At 42.6% G+C, this 27,899-nt stretch overlaps 2 protein-coding genes across 3 annotated transcripts in view; one reads left to right on the top strand and one right to left on the bottom strand.

Annotated features, from left to right (window-relative positions):
- Window positions 1-12,452: 12,452 nt before the first annotated feature.
- On the bottom strand, window positions 12,453-18,149 carry LOC110523923 (sorting nexin-18). The gene is made up of 2 exons (XM_021603073.2): window positions 16,318-18,149; window positions 12,453-14,422 (listed from the first exon to the last, which is right to left on the bottom strand). The coding sequence occupies exons 1-2, from the start codon at window positions 17,798-17,800 to the stop codon at window positions 14,184-14,186; spliced, it is 1,722 nt and encodes a 573-aa protein (XP_021458748.2). The 5' UTR covers window positions 17,801-18,149; the 3' UTR covers window positions 12,453-14,183.
- A 2,661-nt stretch (window positions 18,150-20,810) lies between these two features.
- The window catches only part of arl15b (ADP-ribosylation factor-like 15b), a 73,304-nt gene continuing 66,215 nt past the window's right edge, over window positions 20,811-27,899 (top strand). The window contains exon 1 of one of the 2 annotated variants that reach the window (XM_021603075.2): window positions 20,811-21,597. Coding sequence is in view for 1 of the 2 variants with exons in the window: in XM_021603076.2 (XP_021458751.1) it covers window positions 21,586-21,597 (12 nt within the window). In the remaining variant the exon portion in view is untranslated. The remainder of the gene's footprint in view (window positions 21,598-27,899) is intronic. The other variant, XM_021603076.2, reaches the window with a different exon arrangement.

The raw sequence follows: 27,899 nt of genomic DNA, 5'->3' as shown, positions 1-27,899 counted from the left end.
TAACTGCCCCTTGCATTTTGAAGTTACAATATCCCTGTCCTTCTCTTTCTCTGTTCTATTGTTATTTTAAGTGAATGAGGGACTGATTAGTTATGAGCAGACCCATCCTGAATCAGTGGGATGGACTCCTACAGACTCCTCCACATTCACAGTGTGGTCACCACCTGAAACCTCTTCAACCCCACATCTTCAGCATCCATGTTTCCTATGAACCCTCTCCCGCAGAGCGCAACACCATCCTCGCTGCTAACACTGGCGAGTTCTGTATTTTGTGCGGTCAGACAGAGGGTTTGTTATAATGGAGAATTCCTGTAGTGGAAAAGTCCATATTAAGCTCTTAATAGCAGAATTCCTCCTTTGCAGAATTCTATTGCATGTGCATCCATTGTCCAAATCCATCTAAAGCTATTGTTTGTTTATTTGTTTATGTAGCCATTTATTTCCCACATTTAAAATATAAAATCTGATTAGCAATGACAAATCGGATGTTGATGGATGTTCAAATAAAGCTGTGTGTGCTATTCTGTCTCGCCAGGTGCAGTGACTGAGGGTGGTTGCGTTGTGATAGACCAGATGAAGCAGCATTCCCCAAGAGAGGATGGCTTTCACTTCAGCAGTGAAGTCATAAACTTCATTGAGGAAAAGCTCATGATCATTGGAAAGCACATTTTGGACTCCTCTTTAAAATCTGCGTATTCCTCCAAAGCTCAGCTGAGTCTGCACAACTCTGCCAGGACCTAGGATCAAGGCAGACGCTCAAGTTTTTTAATACTATATCGCTCGACAAATTGATGAAAATAGTAATGCCTCTAAACCTTCAACCTGCATACTGGACCCTAATTTAAACTAAGCTACTGAAAGAGCTGCTTCCTGTGCTTGGCCCTCTTATGTTGAACATAATAAACGGCTCTCTATCCACCGGATGTGTACCAAACTCACTAAAAGTGGCAGTAATAAAGCCTCTCTTGAAAAAGCCCAACCTTGACCCAGAAAATATAAAAAAACTATCGGCCAATATCGAATCTCCCATTCCTCTCAAAAGTTAGAAAAAGCGGTTGCGTAGCAACTCACTGCCTTCCTGAAGACTAACAATGTATATGAAACGCTTCAGTCTGGCTTTAGACCCCATCATAGCACTGAGACTGCACTTGTGAAGGTGGTAAATTACATTTTAATGGCGTCAGACCGAGGCTCTGCATCTGTCCTCGTGCTCCTAGACCTTAGTGCTGCTTTTGATACCATCGATCACAACATTCTTTTGGAGAGATTGGAAAACCAAATCGGTCTAAACGGACAAGTTCTGGACTGGTTTAGATATTATCTGTCGCAAAGATATCAGTTTGTCTCTGTGGATGGTTTGTCCTCCGACAAATCAACTGTACATTTTGGTGTTCCTCAAGGTTCCGTTTTAGGACCACTATTGTTTTCACTATATACAGTGCCTTGCGAAAGTATTCGGCCCCCTTGAACTTTGCGACATTTTGCCACATTTCAGGCTTCAAACATAAAGATATAAAACTGTATTTTTTTGTGAAGAATCTACAACAAGTGGCACACAATCATGAAGTAGAACGACATTTATTGGATATTTCAAACTTTTTTAACAAATCAAAAACTGAAAAATTGGGCGTGCAAAATTATTCACTTTGTAGCGCCACCTTTTGCTGCGATTACAGCTGTAAGTCGCTTGGGGTATGTCTTAATCAGTTTTGCACATTGAGACACTGGCATTTTTTCCCATTCCTCCTTGCAAAACAGCTCGAGCTCAGTGAGGTTGGATGGAGAGCATTTGTGAACAGCAGTTTTCAGTTCTTTCCACAGATTCTCGATTGGATTCAGGTCTGGACTTTGACTTGGCCATTCTAACACCTGGATATGTTTATTTTTTAACCATTCCATTGTAGATTTTGCTTTATGTTTTGGATCATTGTCTTGTTGGAAGACAAATCTCCGTCCCAGTCTCAGGTCTTTTGCAGACTCCATCAGGTTTTCTTCCAGAATGGTCCTGTATTTGGCTCCATCCATCTTCCCATCAATTTTAACCATCTTCCCTGTCCCTGCTGAAGAAAAGCAGGCCCAAACCATGATGCTGCCACCACCATGTTTGACAGTGGGGATGGTGTGTTCAGTGTGATGCGCTGTGTTGCTTTTACGCCAAACATAACGTTTTGCATTGTTGCCAAAAAGTTCAATTTTGGTTTCATCTGACCAGAGCACCTTCTTCCACATGTTTGGTGTGTCTCCCAGGTGGCTTGTGGCAAACTTTAAACAACACTTTTTATGGATATCTTTAAGAAATGGCTTTCTTCTTGCCACTCTTCCATAAAGGCCAGATTTGTGCAATATACGACTGATTGTTGTCTTATGGACAGAGTCTCCCACCTCAGCTGTAGATCTCTGCAGTACATCCAGAGTGATCATGTGCCTCATGGCTGCATCTCTGATCAGTCTTCTCCTTGTATGAGCTGAAAGTTTAGAGGGATGGCCAGGTCTTGGTAGATTTGCAGTGGTCTGATACTCCTTCCATTTCAATATTATCGCTTGCACAGTGCTCCTTGGGATGTTTAAAGCTTGGAAAATCTTTTTGTATCCAAATCCGGCTTTAAACTTCTTCACAACAGTATCTCGGACCTGCCTGGTGTGTTCCTTGTTCTTCACGATGCCCTCTGCGCTTTTAACGGACCTCTGAGACTATCACAGTGCAGGTGCATTTATACGGAGACTTGATTACACACAGGTGGATTGTATTTATCATCATTAGTCATTTAGGTCAACATTGGATCATTCAGAGATCCTCACTGAACTTCTGGAGAGAGTTTGCTGCACTGAAAGTAAAGGGGCTGAATAATTTTGCACGCCCAATTTTTCAGTTTTTGATTTGTTAAAAAAGTTTGAAATATCCAATAAATGTCGTTCCACTTCATGATTGTGTTCCACTTGTTGTTGATTCTTCACAAAAAAATACAGTTGTATGTCTTTATGTTTGAAGCCTGAAATGTGGCAAAAGGTCGCAAAGTTCAAGGGGGCCGAATACTTTCGCAAGGCACTGTATTTTACCACTTGGTGATGTCATTCGGAAACATAACTTTCACTGCTATGCGGATGACTCACAGCTGTACATTTCGATGAAACATGGTGAAGCCCCAAAATTGCCCTCCCTGGAAGCCTGTTTCAGACATAAGGAAGTGGATGGCTGCAAATGTTCTACTTTTAAACTCAAACAAAAAAGAGATGCTTGTTCTAGGTCCCAAGAAACAAAGAGATCTTTTGTTGAATCTGACAATTAATCTTGATGATTGTACAGTTGTCTCAAATAAAACTGTGTAGGACCTTGGCGTTACTCTGGACCCTGATCTTTCTTTTGTCTAACATATCAAGACTGTTTCAAGGACAGCTTTTTTTTCCATCTACATAACATTGCAAAAATCAAAAACTTTCTGTCCAAAAATGATGCAGAAAAATTATAGGTTAGACTACTGCAATGCTCTACTTTCCGGCTACCTGGATAAAGCACCAAATAAACCTCAGTTAGTGCTAAACACGGCTGCTAGAATCTTGACTAGAACCCAAAAATGTGTTCATACTACTCCAGTGCTAGCCTCTCTACACTGGCTTCCTGTTAAGGCAAGGGCTGATTTCAAGGTTTTACTGCTAATCTACAAAGCATTACATGGGCTTGCTCCTACCTATATTTCCGATTTGGTCCTGCCATACGTACCTACACGTACCCTATGGTCACAAGACGCAGGCCTCCTTACTGTCCCTAGAATTTCTAAGCAAACAGCTGGAGGCAGGGCTTTCTCATATAGAGCTACATTTTTATGGAATGGTCTGCCTACCCATATGAGAGACGCAGGCTCGGTCTCAACCTTTAAGTCTTTATTGAATTAAGTCTTTATTGAATCTCTTCAGTAGGTCCTATGATTGAGCGTAGTCTGTCACAGGAGTGTGAAGGTGAACGGAAAGGCCCTGGAGCAACAACCCGCCCTTGCTGTCTTTGCCTGGCCGGTTCCCCTCTCTCCACTGGGATTCTCTGCCTCTAACCCTATTACAGGGGCTGAGTCACTAGCTTACTGGTGCTCTTCCTTGCCGTCCCTAGGAGGGGTGCGTCACTTGAGTGGGTTGAGTCACTGACGTGATCTTCCTGTCTGGGTTGGTGCCCCCCCTTGGGTTGTGCCGTGGCGGAGATCTTTGTGGGCTATACTCGGCCTTGTCTCAGGATGGTAGGTTGGTGGTTGAAGATATCCCTCTAGTGGTGTGGGGGCTGTGCTTTGGCAAAGTGGGTGGGGTTATATCCTTCCTGTTTGGCCCTGTCCGGGGGTATCGTCGGATGGGGACACAGTGTCTCCTGACCCCTCCTGTCTCAGCCTCCAGTATTTATGTTGCAGTAGTTTATGTGTCGGGGGGCTAGGGTCAGTCTGTTATCTGGAGTATTTATCCTGTCTTATCCGGTGTCCTGTGTGAATTTAAGTACAGTGGGGAGAACAAGTATTTGATACACTGCCAATTTTTCAGGTTTTCCTACTTACAAAGCATGTAGAGGTCTGTAATTTTTATCATAGGTACACTTCAACTGTGAGAGACGGAATTTAACCTGTTAGATCTCTAGGGGCGCTGTTTCATTTTTGGATAAAAAACGTTCCCGTTTTAAGCGCGATATTTTGTCACGAAAAGATGCTCGACTATGCATATTCTTGACAGTTTTGGAAAGAAAACACTCTGAAGTTTCAGAATCTGCAAAGATTTTGTCTGTAAGTGCCCCAGAACTCATTCTACAGGCGAAACCAAGATGATGCATCAACCAGGAATTAGCAGAATTTCTGAAGCTCTGTTTTCCATTGTCTCCTTATATGGCTGTGATTGCGCAAGGAATGAGCCTACACTTTCTGTCGTTCGCCCAAGGTCTTAGCAGCATTGTGACGTATTTGTAGGCATATCATTGGAAGATTGACCATAAGAGACTACATTTTCCAAGTGTCCGCCTGGTGTCCTGCGTGGAATTCGGTGCGCAATTGCCAGCTGCTAGTACTTTTCCATTTGATATAGGGGAGAAACCATGTGTCCAAGAACGATGTATCAATGAAGAGATATGTGAAAAACACCTTGATGATTGATTCTAAACAACGTTTGCCGTGTTTTCAGTCGATATTATGGAGTTAATTTGGAAAAAAGTTTGTGTTTTGAGGACTGAATTTTTGGATTTTTTTTGGTAGCCAAATGTGATGTATAAAACGGAGCTATTTCTAATACACAAAGAATCTTTTTGGAAAAACTGAGCATCTGCTATCTAACTGAGAGTATCCTCATTGAAAACATCAGAAGTTCTTCAAAGGTAAATTATTTTATTTGAAAGCTTTTATGTTTTTGTTAATGTTGCGTGCTGGATGCTAACGCTAATGCTAACGCTAAATGCTAACGCTAAATGCTAACGCTAGCTAGCTACTTTTACACAAATTATTGTTTTCCTATGGTTGAGAAGCATATTTTGAAAATCTGAGATGACAGTGTTGTTTACAAAAGGCTAAGCTTGAGAGATGGGATATTTATTTCATTTCATTTGCGATTTTCATGAATAGTTAACGTTGTGTTATGCTAATGAGCTTGCTGATAGATTTACACAATCCTGGATACAGGGGTTTTTTCATAGCTAAACGTGACGCAGAAAACGGAGCGATTTGTCCTAAACAAATAATCTTTCAGGAAAAACTGAACATTTGCTATCTGAGAGTCTCCTCATTGAAAACATCTGAAGTTCTTCAAAGGTAAACGATTTTATTTGAATGCTTTTCTGTTTTTTTGTGTAAATGTTGCCAGCTGAATGCTAATGCTAAATGCTACGTTAGCCATCAATACTGTTACACAAATGCTTGTTTTGCAATGGTTGAGAAGCATATTTTGAAAATCTGAGATGACAGTGTTGTTAACAAAAGGCTAAGCTTGAGAGCTAGCATATTTATTTCATTTCATTTGCGATTTTCATGAATAGTTAACGTTGCGTTATGGTAATGAGCTTGAGTCTGTATTCACGATCCCGGATCCGGGATGGGGAGATCAGAAAGGTTAAAACAAAAATCCAGAAAATCACATTGTATGATTTTTAAGTAATTCTGAGCCCTAAGGGGGACCTGAGCCCTAGGACCATGCCTCATGACTACCTGGCCTAATGACTCCTTGCTGTCCCCAGTCCACCTGGCTGTGCTGCTGCTCCATTTTCAACTGTTCTGCCTGCGGCAATGGAACCCTGACCTGTTCACCGGACGTGCTACCTGTCCCAGACCAGCTGTTTTCAACTCTCTAGAGACAGCAGGAGTGGTAGAGATACTCTGAATGATCGGCTATGAAAAGCCAACTTCCATTTACTCCTGAGGTGCTGACCTGTTGCACCCTCCACAACCACTGTGATTATTATTATTTGACCCTGCTGGTCATCTATGAACATTTGAACATCTTGGCCATGTTCTGTTATAATCTCCACCCAGCACAGCCAGAAGAGGACTGGCAACCCCAGCCTGGTTCCTCTCTAGGATTCTTCCTAGGTTCCGGCCTTTCTAGGGAGTTTATCCTAGCCACTGTGCTTCTAAACCTGCATTGCTTGCTGTTTGTGGTTTTAGGCTGGGTTTCTGTACAGCACTTTGAGATATCAGCTGATGTAAGAAGGGCTTTATAAATAAATTTGATTGATTCCTCTAACCTGCTGGATAAGCTATTGGAACCCCAGCGACATTCTTATGAGGTCTGGTCACCTCTCTACCCCAGCACGGAGTCATCATTGTGGGGGTAACAACCTGACCAGCACCAAACCCAAATTATTTTAGTTCATCCTGGATAAGTTCGGCATTGCATACCAGCATGACGACTCCGAGACGATCCAAGACGTGTTCACCTTCGATGCTTGACTGAACCGCATAGGCCGTCCTCCCCAGGGACCATCAGACCTCAGCCTGATAGTGACAGAGTCCTTTGACCTCACGGTGACCCCCGTCAATGACCAGCCACCCCTGCTCCAGACCAAAGCCCCCAGTCTGAGGTTGGTGCAGGGGGACACACGGTGGTCTTCAGCCCTGAGAACCTCCAGGTGGAGGATCTGGATGCCCCTCCAGAGGAGATCCACTTCAAAGGTCTATACTCGTTTTTATTTTCAGTCATATGCTTCATGCCTTGCTTTATAACCGCCCGTGCATTATTTATACAGGACTCACAGCCCCTCGTTGTTTATACCCTACTTATTATTGTTGTCATTATTACAGTGATTTTATTTTCACCGGTGTCGTTTACACTATCAATGTTTGTGATCGAATCAATGTAATATTAGCTCCTTTAAATGCAACATACCAAGACAAATCTAACTATGCACGACTGTGATTTTATTTTAGGTAAGGCGCATCAGATGATTCTATGGCATTGACAGGCATGTGCGGTCGAGTGTAGATGCGCTTGTTTTGAGATCAAAGCGCAGATCCACGTGGAGTCGCGTGTGCACCTTTGTTGATATTCTTTGTTAGTTAGTGAACTATTAGCCCGGTTATAGCACCTTTCTGGATAGCAATGCTGGAGTGATTGCTTCCTACAAGAGCACAAAACGTGTACATTTCTAGCCATCTTTGAAAAGCTTTATGTCTTAAAGAGGCAGTGTTGTATTTTGAGACAGGCTTGAATAAGCTAAGAAGCCAATAGGCAGAGGATAGCATAGAGAACCATACAAAAATGTAGGCTGTCATATTAATGGCATGGAAATAATAATATATTTTATTTTGTAAAGTGGTTTCTTGCGTCACACAGCATTTTCAGTCACCTACTTGTCTGTAGAACAAATCGATAAAAAGGTTGTCAAGCCCCGCACAATGTTTTTTAAAAGTCTTATGGAATTAGGCCTACATTGAGCTATTTCAATCTATTTCCATGTGAAAATGTCATGGGATGAATAAATGGTAGGCCACACTGTTAGGCCTTCATCTCCAGATCTCAACCCAATAGAAAATCTTTGGAGGGAGTTGAAAGTCCGTGTTGCCCAGCAACAGCCCCAAAACATCACTGCTCCAGAGGAGATCTGCATGGAGGAATGGACCAAAATACCAGCAACAGTGTGTGAAAACCTTGTGAAGACTTACAGAAAGCATTTGACCTCTGTCATTGCCAACAAAGGGTATATAACAAAGTATTGAGATAAACTTTTGTTATTGACCAAATACTTATTTTCCACCATAATTTGCAAATAAATTCATTAAAAATCCTACAGTTGAAGTGTGCCTATGATGAAAATTACAGGCCTCTCTCATCTTTTTAAGTGGGAGAACTTGCACAATTGGTGGCTGACTAAGTACTTTTTTGCCCCACTGTATATGGCTCTGTTTTTAGACTACAGTAGATCTGCCTTCAAGGTGTCTTTAGTTTAAATGCAGTCAGCCAGCCATCATGTGTTAATGATACACGTCTTCTCGTTTTGTTAGGAACAATAGACTTGACTAACACACTCTTTTGTTTGTAAATAATAATACTTCATCCAGTATTTTTTGTATCCAAATAATAACTGTATCATGCCTGTGATTCGGGCATGCCATACCCGAATCAGTGTTTTAAATGACTGAATGCATAGTAGCCTACTGTACATACAAGTAAATACAGTCTGCGGTCCACTATTCCTATGGAAATTAATATACAGCATTTGATAAGTATTACTGTGTAAATCTGTTATCACTTTTTTGTTTGACTCAGTATCATATTGTTCCTAATTCTAGTGAAATTCAAATGAAGTGACTTGGCAGATGTCTCTGGCCCTGATACGTTGTTACCATGGTAAGTCTGTACTTAGATCAGATCTACACCCTCGATGATAGCTAGGATGAGAACACCCAGTGTCTTTTCACACGTACTCCACCCCCGTCAATGAGCATTCTGTGCTGCAGCTTGCAGAAATCACATTGTCATTTCAGAAGTTCTGCATGTATTGCAAAAGACGCAGATATCCTATTCAATATATACGTAATTATATGGCAAAATATCTGTGTATTTTTTCAAATTAAATATACATGATATATACACAAGTATGTGGACACCCCTTCAAATGAGTGGATTTGTCTATTTCAGCCACACCCGTTGCTGACAGGTGTATAAAATCGAGCACACAGCCATGCAATATCCATAGACAAACATTGGCAGTAGAATGGCCTTACTGAAGAGCTCAGTCATAGGATGCCACCTTTCCAACAGGTCAGTTTGTCAAATGTCTGCCTTGCTAGGGCTGCCCCGGTTAACTGTAAGTGCTGTTATTGTGAAGTGGATATGTCTGGGAGCAACAACAGCTCAACCACGAAGTGTTAAGCCACACAAGCTTACAGAACTGGACCACTGAAGCGTGTAGCGCATAGAAATCGTATGTTCTCGGTTGCAACACTCACTACCGAGTTCCAAACTACCTCTGGAAGCAATGTCAGCACATGAACAGTTTTTGGGAGCTTTATGAAATTGGTTTCCATGGCCAAACAGCCGCACACAAGCCTAAGATCACCTTGTGCAATGGTTGGTAGTAGTGTAAAGTTCACCACCATTGGACTCTGGAGCAGTGGAAACATGTTCTGTGAAACACCATCTGGCAGTACGACGGACAAATCTGGGTTTGGCGGATGCCAGGAGAAAGCTACCTGCCCGAATGCATAGTGCCAACTGTAAAGTTTGGTGGAGGAGGAATAATGGTCTGGAGCTGTTTTTCATGGTTCGGGCCCCTTAGTTCCAGTGAAGGTAAATCTTACGTTACAGCATACAATGACATTCTAGACGATTATGCACTTCCAACTTTGGGGGAGGCCCTTTCCTGTTTCAGTATGACAATGAGATACTGTCATAATGAAATGGTTTGTTGAGATTGGTGTGGAAGAACTTGACTGGCCTGCACAGAGCCCTGACCTCAACTCCATAATTCACCTTTGTGATGAATTGGAATGCTGACTGCGAGCCAGGCCTAATCGCCCAACATCAGCGCCCGACCTCACTAATGCTCTTGTGTTTGAATGGAAGCAAGTCCCCGCAGCAATGTTCCAACATCTAGTGGAAAGCCTTCCCAGAAGAGTGGAGGCTGTTATAGCAGCAAAGGTTGGGACCAACTCCGTATTAAGTCCCATGATTTTGTAACGAGATGGTCAATGAGGTAATGTAGTGTAGGTTGTGTTGATGTTTTATACTTTGCATGCTGTTTATTTTGTAACTTGTGCCAGCCCAGTATTGCATACCTTTAAACATCATCTTAAATGAGTAGCTTATGTTGGTCTTGACTGACCTTTTTAATTTCCTTAAAGACTATAGTACAGCTTTTGTTTCTTTATATCCTTCCATTAAGCACTACACTTTTCCACCAGACCAGTTCATGGGGGCGATGTGGGCTGGACTGGGGAAGAGTGAGGTACACACGAGGGGGAGGATATGATTTCACATACACAAACTCTGTTTAAAGGGAACTCAACAAGGTTTAAGGAAGATTCAAAAGTAACATTCCACAAACATTGCAATATGCTTCTGATTACTATCAGAAAGGACATCGGGCCCATTTTTTTTTTTTTTACAGTTAGGAATATGATTTAAATCAAGCTCTAACAGGCTTAGTCTGTTTCCACAGAGAGGGACAACCCAAGAGCCCCAGCCAGTGGAAATAAAATGTCTTCCTTTGTTCTGGGTAATGAATGGACTTATACTTCTTTGTGAGCATGAACAGTAACTTCAAAAAGGTGTCGCCACAAAACAGTCTTCAATGATTGTGGACTGTGGACATTACATAAACTGTCAGTTCGGATCACATTAATAATTAAACGGGTATGATGGTAGCGGAAATCCCTCCAACTGTATAGAGAGACCGTGTTTTTGACATTGATGCCATTGCAGTTTGGCTGCACAGTTCAGAAGACTGCTATAATAGTCTGAATTTCACATTTAGAAACACCCTTCACAGCCAGACTGCAATGTAGTCGATCTCAAACATGCAGTCCTTCTGAGAGAGAAGAACAACCAGCCTGTGTAGCAATGAGTCATAACTGAATCAGCTCGTTGTGCTGTGCTTTGAACTTTGCTCTGAGAGAGAGAGCGTATGACCAAAAGCCGTTTGGTTGCAGCTTTTCCTGACTAACTTAACCCACCCAGGCAATGTTTGTGAATGTGAACTTCCGTGAGGACAGACTTGAATAGGGGTCTGGAGGATTACTGTTTCCCTCTTACTTCAAAAACGTAATGTGTATGTCCAACGATTATCAGGACATGGGCAGTGCTTGATTTGGGCTGGAGCTGTCCGGAGAGCCATACCAGCGCCTCTATAAAACAAAGTAGCTCATCACCGGCCCAGAGCCAGGACTTGAACCAATTTTTCTCTGCAGATCCTCTCATGCTCTGTCAGGTTGGAAGGGGAGCGTTGCTGCTATCGGGTTCAAGTCCGGGCTCTGTCAGGGCCACTCAAGGACATTCAGAGATTTGTCCCAAAGCCACTCCTGCATTGTCTTGACTGTGTGTTTATGGTTATTGTCCTATTGGAAGGTGAACCTTCGCCCCAGTCTGAGGTCCTGAGCGCTCTGCAGCAGGTTTTGATCAAGGATCTCTCTGTACTTTGCTCCGTTCATCTTTGCCTCGATCCTGACTAGTCTCCCAGTCCCTGCCACTGAAAAACATCACCACAGCATGATGCAACCACCCCCATGCTTCACCGTAGAGATGGTGTTAGGTTTCCTCCAGAAGTGACGCTTAGCATTCAGGCCAAAGAGTTCAATCTTGATTTCATCAGAACAGAGAATCTTGTTTCTCATAGTCTGAGAGTTTAGGTGCCTTTTGGCAAACTCCAAGCGGGCTGTCGTGTGCCTTTTACTGAGGAGTGGCTTCCATCTGGCCCCTCTACCTTAAAGGCCTGATTGGTGGAGTGCTGCAGAGATGTTGTCCTTCTGGAAGGTTCTCCCCTATCTACAGAGGAACTCTAGAGCTCTGTCAAAGTGACCATCGGGTTCTTGGTCACCTCCTTGACCAAGACCCTTCTCCCCCAATTGCTCAGTTTGGCCGGGCCCACAGCTCTAGGGAGAGGCTTGGCGATGGAGGCCACTGTGTTCTTGGGGACCTTCAATGCTGCAGAAATGTTTTGGTACCCTTCCCCAGATCTGTGCCTCAACATAATCCTGTCTCGGAGCTCTACGGACAATTCCTTCGACCTCATGGCTTGGTTTTTGCTCTGACTGTCAACTGTGGGGAAAGGGAAAGGGGGATACCTAGTCAGTTGTACAACTGAATGCCTTCAACTGAAATATATCTTCCACAGTTAACCCAACCCCTCTGAATCAGAGGTGCGGGGGGCTGCCTTAATCGACATCCACGTCTTTGGCGCCCGGGGAACAGTGGGTTAACTGCCTTGTTCAGGGGCAGAATGACATATTTGTACCTTGTCAGTATTTATTATAGATCCAGTCTTCCTGGGGTCTGATAAAATTAAGGCAGTTATACAATTATTATTATTTATTTTTTTACATTACAATACATTCATTACAGAATAGTTTACTATTTACATTTTTGACAACTTTTACTTCAACTACATTCCTCAAGAAAATAATGTACTTTTAAATGTGCATTACTTTCTTTAGGAATGTAGTGAAGTAAAATTTGTCAAAAATATAAATAGTAAAGTACAGATACCCCAAAAAAACAACTTAAGTAGTACTTAAAAGTGTTTTCACTTAAGTACTTTACACCACTGAACTTCGGTAAGCATAATCTAATGGATGGACTTGGGAAAAGACAGCTCCTGCACTTCTTTCATCCCGAGTCAAGCACTGGACATGGGTGAGCAAACACAACAAACCCAGTTCAGCAAGATAGCTGTATGCTAACAAGAACAACAAACCATTTAAATTCCTTTCAAGTGTTTCAGATGTAACTTGACCCAGAGCTAGTGGAAAAGGAATCTGGTCTAAATAATGGACGCAATGGAGGTGGAGTAACTTGACCTATTGGGAGAGGAGAAGAGATGGTGTCCTATATCAATAACAGTGGGCCTGGTAGTAGTACCTGAATTGCAGCCATGCTGTCTGCTAAATGTAGACCGGGCAAACATGAGAAAAAGGACTACACAGTGTTCCTTGTGTGATCAAGTGAATATACTGTGATAAAGGTTCCTTCTACATGTATTAGGCTGTTCAGGGGCGATGTGTGTCAAGTCATCTAGCACTACCCTAATCAACCTGGTAAAATAACTTACATACATTAGACTTTTGGCTGTCATCCGACAACTGTGTTTTGGGAGGATACCAATCAATGGTCCTTCAATCGTCAAATTCACATGCAGTACATGTGTAGGAGGAAGGATTTCATTTCAACAATGTCCTTCGACACCAGGGAATCCCACAGAGACATCATTTGCAGTATTATTCTGGCTGGAGTCTGGAGTTATTTGTGCGTCCATCTCCATTGGGAACAATACGAAGGAATAGAAAAGCAGGTGTTCTGTTCTCCTCCAGTGTTCTACAATCTTAAAGCTTGTTCCTGGCACAGAGCTCTCTGGGAGGTCTCAAATAATGAGGTTCAGAAACTACAACAGAATATTGAAATACCAACCCCCCCATGGTTGCCCCCTCTATGATAAGACACACACACACACACACACACACACACACACACACACACACACACACACACACACACACACACACACACACGTCATTCATATTTGCCATGAAACTGAAATTGTTATATTTGTTCAGAGAAAAAGGCAAATAAGGGGGATTCAATGCAACAGGTTAAACATGTATTTTAAGAGATATCTTTGCAATTCTATACAGTTCCTTATGGAAGACATCCCACTCATTTCATGAAGTGACACGTCTTGTATGTGATGACTTAACATATCCCGTCAAGCTAGACTACGCGATCAGGTTTTGCGGACAACAACGTCAACGAAGGAGTGTCTTCAGTATCTTTCTAACCCATTTTCCCCCATCCGTCACTGCATCACCTGCATAGATCCACTCACTTCCCACTGTAGAATGGATGAATAATCTGGTCACGGAGAACTGAACAAGTCATTCAAGTGCCCCATCTCCTCCGGGGCACTTTATTTATCATCTCTAGCCATCTTTCTTTCTCTCCCTCTCTAAGTCCCCCTCCTCTCTCTCCCTCTGTCCCTGCCATCCTCTCTCCATCCCTCTGTAGCCACCCTCCTTTCCTCAGGTCCCTTATATTATGTATTCGTCGTACTTCTGCAGTGCCTCCTCTAACTTCCCAGTGATCTTCTGGAAGAAGCTGATCTGCTGCTGGAGGTGGTGTTGCATCTGGCTCTTGAAGTCACGTACGCGCGTACGGTGGAAGTGCTGGATCTCAGCCAGCGTGGCGCAGGAAATTATGTTACAACGCTCGTTGATGGTTGATCCCTCCCCTTCCTGCTTCTGGCACTCCTTCACTTTGGTAAGGGCACCTGAGGAGAGAGGTGGCGGAGAGGGAGAGGGGGAAAAAACGTGGGTGGGAAAGGGGGAATGGAAAGGGTTTCGAGAGAAGGGGTGTCAAAACTATTCCTTAAAGTGGGGGAAAGGAAAAAATGATATCTTTAGTCATGCAAACTCTAGTTGAATCCTAAATCTGTCTCTGAAAAGTTTTTACATGACTCAGGGAAAAGAGTTGACTGTGGTTTCATGCCCTTTCTGGCCAATAGAGTAGTAGACTGAAGCCAATGCTCTACTGTCTCACTCACACAGAGTTATAATCTTCTAACTAAAAGCAGTCTGTCTAATTCACAACTTATTGCACTGTGGAGTATTCAGGCTAAGAGGTTCTCCAAGGCCGCAAACACAGAGCAACCTTTTTACTAAGTGAATAGCTAAAGAACAGCGATAGTTTTACAAGTTGTAAATGAGATATGAACAGTACAAATGTTGCAGTGAAGGACACATACTTGAGCTTTGAATGTGTAAGTGGAAGATCTGACTTAAGACTTGGCCGCTGCCTTACTGAAATAACCTTCTCTACAGCCATTAGAATAGACCCTTATCTGGGGAATACAAAATACCACACACTCGTCACACTCACGCAGTCAGTCTCCCACGCAAACGTGGATGAATAGACATACTAGTGATGTGAAATGAACTTGGTTATTTTCAGCACTCGCATGCGATTACAGTACCAAAGCACCAATAAGTTGAACTGTTTCACCGGTGCCAGTGGGAAGAGATTTGCCCAGGCATATTGTGGAGCAGCTCCCCAGATCCCCACCCTTGGAGAGGAAAATAATTTAATCCTGAGGCTGCTTCCATTCCGACATTCCGACATTCCCAGGGCAACGCCGGACAAGGGGCCCCGGAATCTCCTCCTTCTCATTCTATTCAGATGTAGGATAACCTAACCTTCGACGTCTCAATTGAACTTGGGACTGCATAGCGTGTAACAAACAGTTCCCCGTATTTGTGTATCTCCTGTGTGATAAATCAAAGTGACAAATCAGAGAATGTTGTCTTACTTGGTAAAAAACGAGAACGAGAGAGTTCCGTTGAACCGTGTGTCCTTCCTTGAAGACTAGGCCTATCTGCAGTATCTTCGAGCCCTGCGCTCTGATTGTAGGCTCCTTTATCAGAGTTCTATTCAAAAAGTTACATACTTCAGCATTTGGCAGATGTTCGTGGTTTTATGTGCCAAAGCCCCAACCTCTGATCTCACTCTCTAGAGTGGGTGTGAGACAACATTTCTGCAAGGACAGGTAATTACATATCATGCCTTCCAGTCATGTTCGAGTGCATTACTCAACAGCATAAACTGTAACAGCAAACTTTTGCCAGCAAGCACAAAAGTTTTACATAATACAAAACATGTGTGCATCAAGCTCCCGAGTGGTGCAGCGGTCGAAGGCACTGCATTGCAGTGGTAGACGTGTCACTACAGACCCTGGTTCGATCCCGGGCTGTATCACAACTGGCCGTGATCAGGAGTCACATAGGGCGGCGCACAATTGGCCCAGTGTCGTCCGGGTTAGGGAAGGGTTTGGCCGGGTCAGGCCGTCATAGCAAATAACAATTTGTTCTTCACTGACTTGCCTAGTTAAAGAAAGGTTACATAAATAAATGTTACATGAACTGACGCAACATTAAAAACATAAAGGATCTCGATGCAAGGGACTTCACGGAATGCCAGGGCAACATTGTTTTTTTCTCATCATTAACATAACATTCGCGTGACATGACCCCTATGGGGGTAGTGACCAAAGAAATCAAATACCTATGAGGCTACACTCAAATGGCCATGGTCAGAGGGGGCTTTGACTGGTCTCTGGACTATGGCATTTCTATGGCATAGACCAGAGACAGCTGTGACACCGTACTGTACCTTTCTGAACATGGATGATATCAGGGTAGTTGGCCAGGTGTCCCTTGTACAGGTCCAGCAGGTCCGATATGGGGTCCAAATCCTGTCTGGGCTGCTCGGCAAAGTAGTCTCCTATAACCTCGTAGGCCTCTCCTGTGAATGCTATGGCACGGTTCAGTCCTACGGAATAGGCCTGTTGGTCCATCTCAAAGGCTTGGCCCAGCAGTTTGAAGGACTGGCCCACTTTCTGATACTCTTTCTTGAAGCCGGTGATCTGCTTCCTGGCGAACTCGTTGATGGTAGCGTTGACTAACAGACAATTCTCATCCATCTTCTTGGTGAAGGCTTTGAAACCGTCTATTTTGCTCTCCACCTCCTGTAGGTCCAGTGGAACGGCCGGGGTGGAGATGGTCAGGAAGAAGTTAGCGCCAGTCAACTCATCCTTCTCCGCCTTTCGCTTGCCCATCTTCCACGTCTTCTCGTCTGTGCTGGGGCAGGTGAGGAAGTGCTGGAAGACGTCACACCTGGCCAGGACAGGATGGCTCGTCATGTGGTTCATCCACCATATTAAACCTTTTCTGCGCTTGGAGACAAAGTCCTGTTCGAAGCGCCCTGTGGCCTGTTTCTCGGGCAGATGGGGGACTGATATGACAGGGAATCGTTCCACTAGGCGGGCATAGAGCCAGTCAAAGTGCTTGTACCTTCTATTCACCTGGCTCTGGGTATGAGAGGGCGTTAGTCTGTATGACATGTAACTCTTCATGCCTTTGAATTTAGTCTGTTTGGTGGGGTCATCGATAGAGCAGGCGAATGGATATGGGTCTTCTTGCCACTCTGGCCCATACTGGCCCATGACAACACAGATATTGTCCCCGTCCTTGACAAAGGCAGCCGCCTCGCCCAACACAAAAGCCTCTCCGCCTGATTTCACAAAGGTTGAAAACCTGTTGAGGTTTTTACTCACTGTGGCTGAACTTTTGGCTTGGGCACTGCTACGTCTCTCAGGTAAACTGGTAGTGACCGTGTATGCTGTGGAACTAGTTCCATCATTGTCATGTATCGTTCCAGGTTCATCCGCCACAGTCGAGCTGTCATCCCAGTCATCATCCCAGTCGTCATCGCTACCTTGACTGGTCGGGTAACTGTGGTGCTGTGGAGTTTGCACAGGATAAGCAGAGTGGGAAGAGTTCGGGACTGTAATGCTCTCAGCACGAGAGTGGGACTGGGAATGGTATGATGAATCATATCCACTTGATGGCAACTCGGCTTGACCATGACCTGCCGACATGCCATTGTTGTTGGAGGAGATGTCAGATAAATCATTTGTGAGAATCTCCACATATGAGGCTGGAAAAAGACCAGTCTCCCCTCTGCTGTTAGTCCCCTCTAACCATCCCTCGACATCTTGTTCGCTGTACAAAGTAACAACTTCGTTCTCAGTAATCGATATCTCTCCTGGATTTTCGGAACTAAAGTCGTACAACGCTCTCGCTCTAAACGCCATAGTTTATATTAAAAAAAATAGGAGCGCGCGAGACTGAGTACTGATATTAATTAGTCATGCGAGCGAAACATGGGATCACCGTTTCACTTTGTATTCAGCACCAACCTCTTTAGTTTTTAGTTTTAGTCCTTTGCAATCAATGCGGCTGTAGAATCTCGTCCGAAAATAAGTTTCGAGTTGTAAAGCATGTGCCTGTAGTCTGTAAATTCATGCGTAAAAAGCAAAGAACAATGTCTTATTTTTCTTCATGAATAGGTAGGAGGGAGAAAGTCTTATTCCAGATGCTTCAGGCTCGTAACAGGACTAGTCCTCACACGTAATAAGCCTGAATAGTCGAGGGTGGAGCTAGTTCTAGGTTACATTCAACCTGGTTTTAATGTCTATGCATCCAAAAGGCAACACAGCAGCAGTCACCAACAGATTTGGTCAAGTTGCCATATTGTTGCCGTATTGTTACAATGTTGCCATATTGTTATGACGTCGTTATAATTATTATTACTGCACTATGCATGCAGTGTGCATTGGGATCTGGGAAAAATAAACGTAACCATTTCATGCAACTGGAGTCTGTCTGTTTTACTATTCTGAGAAGTTTTGGGCATTTGCAACATCTAGGTAGCCTCTACTGCAAGATTTTCACTGTCCCCGTATTTGTTATAGCATTCAAATTAACCAAGAATAATCTAAACCTGAAATTATACCACGGCTGTGTGATAATGTAACATAGGTCTGTGAAGTGTGGCCTAACATTGATTGTTTCTCTGTTATCTATGTTATCCCATAAGGTACACCTCATATTCATTGTTTATATATTGTACATTTTCATTAGGCTACAATGCAGGAGTGTAAAGTACTTAAGTAAAAATATGCCAAATCAAATGTATTTATAATTAAGCAATAACGCCCGAGGGGATGTGGTATGTGGCCAATATACCACAGCTAAGTGCTGTTCTTATGTATGACGCAACGTGGAGTGCCTGGATGCAGCCCTTAGCCGTGATATATTGGCCATATACCACAAACCCCCATGGGTCTCCGGATCCTCAAGAAGTTCTACAGCTGTACCATCGAGAGCATCCTGACCACTTGCATCACCGCCATGTATGGCAACGGCTCGGCATCTGATGGCCATACAGAGGGTAGTGTGTGCGGCCCAATACATATATACTAAGCGGTGTCAGAGGAAGGCCCAAAAAATTGTCAAAACTCCAGTCACCCAAGTCATAGACTGTTTTCTCTGCTACCGCACGACAAGCGGTACCGGGGCGCCAAGTCTAGGTCCAAAAGGCTCCTTAACAGCTTCTACTCCCAAGCCATAAGACTGCTGAACAATTAATCAAATGGCCACCCCAGGACATTGACTCGGTACTGGTACCCCCTGTATATAGTCTCGTAATTGTTATTTTATTACTTTTTACTTTAGTTTATTTAGTAAATATTTTATTAACTCTATTTCTCGAACTGCATTGTTGGTTAAGGGCTTGTAATTAAGCATTTTACGGTAAGGCCTTTAAAATATTTTTTAACCCTTTATTTACTAGGCAAGTCAGTTGAGAACATTCTTATTTACAATTACAGCCTAGGAACAGTGGGTTAACTGCCTTGTTCAGGGGCAGAATGGCAGATTTTTACCTTGTCAGCTCGGGGATTCGATCTAGCAACCTTTCGCTTACTGGCCCAACGCTCTAACCACTGCTGGTCTGCACCTGTTTTATTTGGCTCATGTGACAACACAATTTGATTTGATTTATTGCTATTAAAAACTGGTTACCAATGTAATTAGAGAAGTAAAAAATAAATGTTTTGTAATACCCGTGGTATACCATGGCTGTCAGCCAATCAGCATTCAGGGCTCGAACGACCCAGTTAATAAAGCAATTTTTACATCAGCAGATGTCACAAAGTGCTTACACAGAAACGCAGCCTAAAACCCCAAACAGCAAGCAATGCAGATGTAAAAGCACAGTGGCTATGAAAAACTCCCTAGAAAGGAAGGAACCTAGGAACAAACCTAGAGAGGAACCAGGTTCTGAGGGGTACCAATTAAGTCGTTTTTGAGGGTATCTGTACTTCACTATTTATATGTTTGACAACTTTTACTCCACTACATTCCAAAAGAAAATAATGTACTCCATACATTTTCCCTGACACCCAAAAGTACTTATTACATTTTGAATGGTAAGCAGGACAGGAAAATGGCCCAATTCGTGCACTTATCAAGATAACATCCCTGGTCATCAATCTGCTGCCTCTGATATGGCAGACTCACTAATCAAAATTGCTTCATTTGTAAATTATACTGAACAAAAATATATACGCAACATGTAAAGTGTTGGTTCCATGTTTCATGAGCTGAAATAAAATATCCCAGAAGTTCCATAAGCATTCTCTAAAATGTTGCACACACATTTGTTTACATCTGTTATTGAGCATTTCTCCTTTATCAAGATAATCCATCCACCTGACAGGTGTGGCATATCAAGAAGTGTGCAATGGGTTTGCTGACTGCAGGAATGTCCATCAGAGCTGTTGCCAGAGAATGTAATGTTAATTTCTCTAGAGAATTTGGCTATACATCCAACCTGCCTCACTACCACAAACCACCTGTATCACATCATGTGGTCGAGCGGTTTGCTGATATCAACATTGTGAAGAGAGTGCCCCATGAACAGAGTGCCCCAAGCACAACTTGTATCGTCTCGTATAAACCACTAGAGGTCAAGACACGCACATTATTGGTGGGAGGAAATTCTCTTACTTTGAAGATACAGTTAATTGTCATGGTTTTCAAATAATAAAACCCTGATGTAACGATGGTGACTGGTTTAGTGTAGCAAATGGGACAGCCTTGCAAAAATGTTTAATCGTTCAAGTAAATGAAGCAAATACTGTACAAAGGTCACGCGACGTCAAATGACGAGTGGGGGAGGTCATAAAATTCAAGAAAACCAACTTAAGTACGTTTCCGGGTTTCGACCAAGTTCCAAAACGGTGGTTGAGGTTTTGATTTGAACCCATCCAACTTTAATCGATAATATAGCATCAACAACATTTATTTTGATGTATAGGGTTTAAAATGTCTGCGATATATCATATAGTCAGGTGTATCCAAATTAAGACTATAGCCGGATATCACCGTTTCGCTCGAATATCTTTCATAATGCTACGCCTGATAAAGGTCTATCACTAGTTACCACAGCCACAAAATGGCTATATAAAATGGCTATATCGTAAAAATCCATAAAAAGACAAACGTGATTTTTGGTCTTAATATAAGGGTAGTGTTAGCAATAAGATTATCAGTGTGGTTAATGTTAGGTTTAAATTGGATTTTACGAAAATAAATTATAGAAATGGGCGGGTTTAGCCATCATTTTGACTTAGTGTCTGTGGTAACTAGTGAAGACCCTGAAAAAACTATCCATACTTCCTGCAACATATCCTGTACAGCCCAAAATCGGATTCTTGCTAGGGATAAAGACCAAAACAAAGCCAGGTGAAAAGAAGGTCGTGCATAGAATATCATGTTTAGATTTATGTTAGCTAGTCTATAAGAAAATAGCAATTGCATAACCCACAGAGTTTCAACGCGTCGAAACCAACACGCTCTGCACACATAGTGTCTATATTGCTGTTTTTGGCCAAGGTGGGGAATACAAAGGCTAAATAGTTTACACCAAAACAATATTTGAATGCATCCATTTTACCTGGAATACGCCGACCCCAACCAACTTCGTAGTTGAAATCTCATTTTTTTTGAAGAGCACGTCAAACTGAAGAATTTCATGGATTATCTGGTATGGTATATTCCTCTGCTTTTCATGCTGCCATGTGTGACTTTAGTTTACCTTAACTTCAGACAATTAGCCAGTTTTTGGTGTTTTATAATTGATTGATTGAACACCGTATAAAGGCTTTTGGGGTCAGTCTATCGATCTGATCTGCTTGGAGGAGCGCTAGTTTATTGACCATTTTACACCAACAAAAATTGCAACCATTAAAACTGGGCCAACAAACAATCTTGGACTGCCTGTAGTTTTAGCCATAATAGGCTAGTAGCCTAGTCATAATGGCTATTAGACCGGCTGTTTAAAGCTTGAGCTCATTCTAATATTTTTTTATCACATTATATGGTCTTCATCGTATGTATGTATGTATGTATGTATGTATGTATGTACACTACCATTCAAAAGTTTGGTGTCACTTAGAGATGTCCCTGTTTTTGAAAGAAAGCACTTTTTTTGGTCCATTAAAATAACATACAAATCATCAGAAGTACAGTGTAGACATTGTTAATGTTGTAAATTACTATTGTAGCTGGAAACAGCATTTAAAAAAAAATGTAATATATACATAGGCGTACAGAGGCCCATTATCAGCAACCATCACTCCTGTGTTCCAATGGCACGTTGTGTTAGCTAATCCAAGTTTATAATTTTAAAAGGCTACTTGATCATTAGAAAACCGTTTTGCAATTATGTTAGCACAGCTGAAAACTGTTGTTCTGATTTAAAGAAGCAATTAAACTTGCCTTTAGACTAGTTAAGAATCTGGAACATCAGCGTTTGTGGGTTTAATTACAGGCTCAAAATGGCCAGAAACAAATAACTTTCTTCTGAAACTCGTCAGTCTATTCTTGTTCTGAGAAATGAAGGCTATTCCCATGCAAGAAATTGCAGAGAAACTGAAGATCTCGTACACAGAACAGCGCAAACTGGCTCTAACCAAAATAGAAAGAGGAGTGGGAGGCCCCGGTGCACAACTGAGCAAGAGGACAAGTACATTAGTGTCTAGTTTGAGACAGACGCCTCACAAGTCCTCAACTGGCAGCTTCATTAAATAGTACCCACAAAACACCAGTCTCAACGTCAACAGTGAAGAATAGGCGACTCCGGGATGCTAGCCTTCTATGCACACCTGGAATTGTGCAACATTTGGCTATTTATTCTTTTCACAATTCTTCAAGCTCTGTCAAATTAATTGTTTATCATTGCTAGACAACCATTTTCAGGTCTTGCCATATATTTTCCAGTAAATGTCATTTCTCATTTCTCTCAACTTGGCCACTCAGAAATGGACTCTTTGGTAAGCAACTCCAATGTCAAATCTAACTTTATTTGTCACATGCACTGAATACAACAAGTGTAGACCTTACTGTGAAATGCCAAATGTGCATTTGGCCATGTGTTTTAGGACATTGTCGCGCTGAAAGGTGTATCCATATCCCAGTGTCTGGTGGAAAGCAGACTGAACCAGATTTTCCTCTAAGAGTTTCCCTGTGCTTAGCTCCATTCTGTTTCTTTCTTATCCTCAAAAAACCTCCCCAGTTCTTAACGATTACAAGAATACCCATAACATGATGCAGTCATTACTTGGCTTGACAATATGGAGAGTGGTACTCAGTAATGGGTTTTATTGGATTTGCGTCAAACCAAGCACTTTCTATTCAGAACCAAAGCTTAATTCCTTTGCCACATTTTTGTAGTATTACTTTAGTGCCTTGTTGCAAACAGGATCCATGTTGTACAATTAAAAAAAAAGAAATTATATTCAACGTCAGCTTTTTTATTTTTTCATCTACCAATAGGTGCCTGCCTTTGTGAGGCATTGTAAAACCTCTGGTGTTTGCTGTTGAATGTGTTTTTGAAATGCACTACTTGACTGAGGGACCTTACAGACAGTTGTATGTGTACAGAGATGAGGTAGTCGTTCAAAAATAATGTTAAACACTATTATTGCAACTTAATATGTGAATTGTTAAGCACATTTTTATTCCTGAACTAATGTAGAGTTGTCATAACAAAGGGGTTGAATACTTATTGACTCAATACATTTAAACTCTTCTTTTTTTATTCATTTGTGACGTTTTTGAAAAACATAATTCCACTTTGACATTCTGGAGTATTGTGTGTAGGCCAGTGACAAATCTAAATGTAATCTATTTTAAATTCAGTCTGTAACCCAACAAAATGTGGAACAAGTCCAGGGGTATGAATACTTAATGAAGGCACCGTATTTCCAAATATGTATGAAAGTTAGCTGGCTGACTCATTGATTCTGCTTTGTCGAAGGAGATGGCCACCCATAAGGTAAGCTCATGTAAATGTCTGAAGACATTCTAGGGGTCAGAATGGGGTATGGTGGACATCGCAAGATTGTGGCCATCGAGGGGGCTGTCTATACCAGCCCTGTTTGTGTTTAGGGGCTATATGGCTAATGCTTTTGACCTGTATGTCAGTATGACTGTCTTTTTCTTAGTTTACAGGCATATCCACGAAGTTCAGTACTCCTGCATGAATGCAGAATTACTCCATTCATTAGCTCGTTGTCCCTTGAACTGTAAAGGTCCTTGTGTTTTCTCCCATGGGAAGAACTGATAAGAAGTTGTCGTAGGATGGAGCTCTTCCTAAAGGAGTAACTAGGCTGAAAATATCACTGCAAATGTTGGCTGCAAACCATCCAAGGGAAAGATAATGATCTTGCAGTGAAATCAAATCCATTAAACAACAGGTGTGGACTAACAGTCACATTTTTACTTACGGGCCCTTCCCAACAATGCAGAGATTTTTTGGGGGTGAGAAATAATAGAAAAGCAAAAAAGTAATAATAGATACATAATGAGTAACAATAACTTTTTGAACCAGGTAATTGAGGTAGATGTGTATATTTTTATTGAACCTTTATTTAACTAGGCAAGTCAGTTGAGAACAAATCCGTATTTACAATGACTGACGACGCTGGGCCAATTGTGCGCCGCCCTATGGGACTCCCAATCATGGCCAGTTGTGATACAGCCTGGAATCGAACCAGGGTCTGTAGTGACGCCTCTAGCACTGAGATGTGGTACCTTAGACCGCTGCGCCACTCGGGAGCCATACATATAACTACGAATAATGTGACCGATAGTAAATTGTAGCAGTAGTAAACTGTAGCAGTAGTGTATGTGATGAGGCAAAAAAGTTAGTGCAAAATGGGTAAATGCAGATAGTCCGGGTAGCTATTTAATGAACTATTTAGCAATTTTATGGCTTGGGTAGAAGCTGCTCAGGGTCCTGTTGCGGCAGCAGAGATAACAGTCTATGACTCGGGTGGCTGGAGTCTTTGATCATTTTTAGGGCCTTCATCTGACACCGCCTGGTATAGAGGTCCTGGATGGCAGGGAGCTCAGCCCCAGTGATGTACTGAGCTGTCCGCAGAACCCTCTGTAGTGCCTCGCTGTTGGATGCCATGTGGGTGAAAATGGAGTACAGGAGGGGACTAGGCATGCACCGCTGATGGGCCCCCCATGTTGAAGGGTCAGCGTGGTGGATGTGTTGTTGCCTACCTTGTCAGGAACTCTAGGATCCAGTTTCATAGGGAGGTGTTCAGTCCCAGGGTCCTTAGCTTAGTGATGAGATCGGAGGGCACTATGGTGTTGAACACTGAGCTGTAGTCAATGAACAGCATTCTCGCATAGGAGTTGCTTTGTCCAAGTGTGAAAGGACAGTGTGGAGTGCAAGAGAGATTGCGTCATCTGTGGATCTGTTCGGGTGGTATGCGAATTGGAGTGGGTCCAGGGTGTCTGGGGTGATGGTGTTGATGTGAGCCATGACCAGCCTTTCAAAGCATTTCATGGCTACAGAAGTAAGTGCAACGGGGCAATAGTAATTTAGACAGGTTACCTTTGCGTTCTTGGGCACACGGACTATGGTGGTCAGCTTGAAACGTAGGTATTACAGACTGGGTCAGGGAGAGGTTGAAAATGTCAGTGAAAACAGTTGCCAGCTGGTCAGCACATGCTCTTGAGTACACATCCTGTTAATTTGTATGGTCCTGCAGCCCTGTGAATGTTAACCTGTTTAAAGGTCTTACTCAAATCGTCTACGGAAAGAATGATCACACATTCGTCCGGAACAGCTGGTGATCTCACGCATGGTTCAGTGTTGATTGCCTCGAAGCTAGCATTGAAGGTATTTCACTCGTCTGGTAGGCTCATGTCACTGGCATCTCGCGGCTGAGTTTTCCTTTGTAATCCATAGTAGTTTGCAAGCCCTGTAACATCCGATGTGCTTCAGAGCCGGTGTAGTAGGATTCGATCTTAGCCCTGTATTGACGCTTTGCCTGTTTGATGGTTTTTTAGAGGGCATAGCAGGATTTCTTATAAGCGTTTGGGTTAGTGTCCTGCTTCCTGAAAGCTTAAGCTTTTCGCCTTTAGCTCAGTGCGGATGTTGCCTGTAATCCATGGCTTCTGGTTGGGATATGTACGTACAGTGACTGTGGGGACAACGTCGTTGATAGACTTATTAATGAAGCCTGTGACTGATTGGTAAACTCCTTTAATGCCATCAGATGAGTCCCGGAACATATTCCAGTCTGTGCTAACAAAATCGTCCTGTAGCTTAGCTACTGCTTCATCAGGCCACTTTCATATTGAGCGCGTCAATGGTACTTGCTGATTTAAGTTTTTACTTGTAAGCAGTAATCGGGAGGATAGAGTTATTGTCAGATTTGCCAAATGGAGGGTGAGAGAGAGCTTTGTATGCGTCACTGTGTGTGGAGTAAATATGATCTAGTTGCACAGGTAACATGCTGGTAGAAATGACATAAGACTGATTTCAGTTTTCTGCATTAAAATCATCGGCCACTAGGAGCGCCGCCTCTGGATGAGAATTTTTGGTTTTGCCTATGACCCTATACAGCTCGTTGATTGCGGTCTTAGTGCCAGCATCGGTTTGTGGTGGTAAATAGACAGCTATGAAAAATCTAGATGAAAACTCTCTTGGTAAATGTTAGGGATGCACGATATATCGGTGAACATATCGGAATCTGCCAATATTAACTAAAAATGCCAACATCAGTATCGGCCCGATGTCTAGTTTAACACCAATGTGAAAAACCGATGTCAAAGCTGACGTGAATACCAATAGAACGTAATGACGCCACATAAAATGTAATACTACACGTGCAACACAGCATTCCTAACCTAGCACACAACGTCTGCTGTGTGGCTCGAGCAGTCAAAAAGTCGAGCAGTCATTTGAAAGAGTAAGAAAATTTCAGCGAGACAATTCAAAGGTGAAATCCATTAACGTCAAGATAATGGAATTCATTGCCCTTGACAATCAATCGGTCTCTGTTGTGGGTGATGTTGGCTTTCGCCGCTTGGCCTAGCACCGGTACACACTACCAAGTGCGCTATTTTTCAGATGTTATCCTACCGGAGTTACACAGTAATAGCATCACTGCTATTAACTTCACAAAATACACACTATGGAACACCGTTTAGAGCTTTGCTTGTGTCAAAAAAGATACAGTAGCACTGTCAAAGCTATACAAAAAAAAGTCTGCAAACACCAGCCACGAACGATGTGTTTACAATACCGTGTTGGTAGTAAAGCATCATTTGCTCGACCTAAACTTCTGGGGTAGCTAGCTTTAGCTTGGTAACGTTACCTAGCTAGCACCAATACAACCAGCCTGAAAACAATGACCAGTAGAAACTGTAGTCATTTTCATTATTCTTAGCAATGATTTAGGAATCCTTGTGAGTAAGTATTAGCTAGGTTGCCGCTTGTTATTCGCCTATTGAAATTGAACTTCAGTTCAATAAATAAATAGCTAGCCAGCTACTTAACCCTGTTTCCCAAAGCTAATGTTATTAGCAGCCAGCTAGCTTCATCTGTCTAGTGAGGCTCAACCGGCGTTTGCCTTCAAAATAAATGTGTCATTGGCAGTGATGCAAATGAATACAAATGGTAGAATTGTGCCATACCTTTATTTTGAAGGCTAACCGCAAAGGCCACTATTTTGGCTAATCCTTATTGTGGCTAGCTTCACATCGATGGGTCCAACCACCATTAATCAAATAAGAACTGTGTTATAGATTAGGGTTATTTTAAATATTGACCCCAAGCTATATAGTTAGCTAGCTAACTATAGCTACTGGAACAGATTTTTGTTTTTGGGGAAAAACATTGTTTGCATCTGTAACAGTATAACTTTAGACCGTCCCCTCGCCCATACCCGGGCGCGAACCAGGGACCCTCTGCACACTTCAACAACAGTCACCCACGAAGCATCGTTACCCATCGCTCCACAAAAGCCGCGGCCCTTGCAGAGC

The sequence above is a fragment of the Oncorhynchus mykiss genome, chromosome 5, assembly GCF_013265735.2.
Source record: "Oncorhynchus mykiss isolate Arlee chromosome 5, USDA_OmykA_1.1, whole genome shotgun sequence".
Taxonomy (NCBI): Eukaryota; Metazoa; Chordata; class Actinopteri; order Salmoniformes; family Salmonidae; genus Oncorhynchus; species Oncorhynchus mykiss.
Note: the sequence above shows the minus strand (reverse complement) of the source record. Positions and strands in the feature narration are given on the sequence as shown.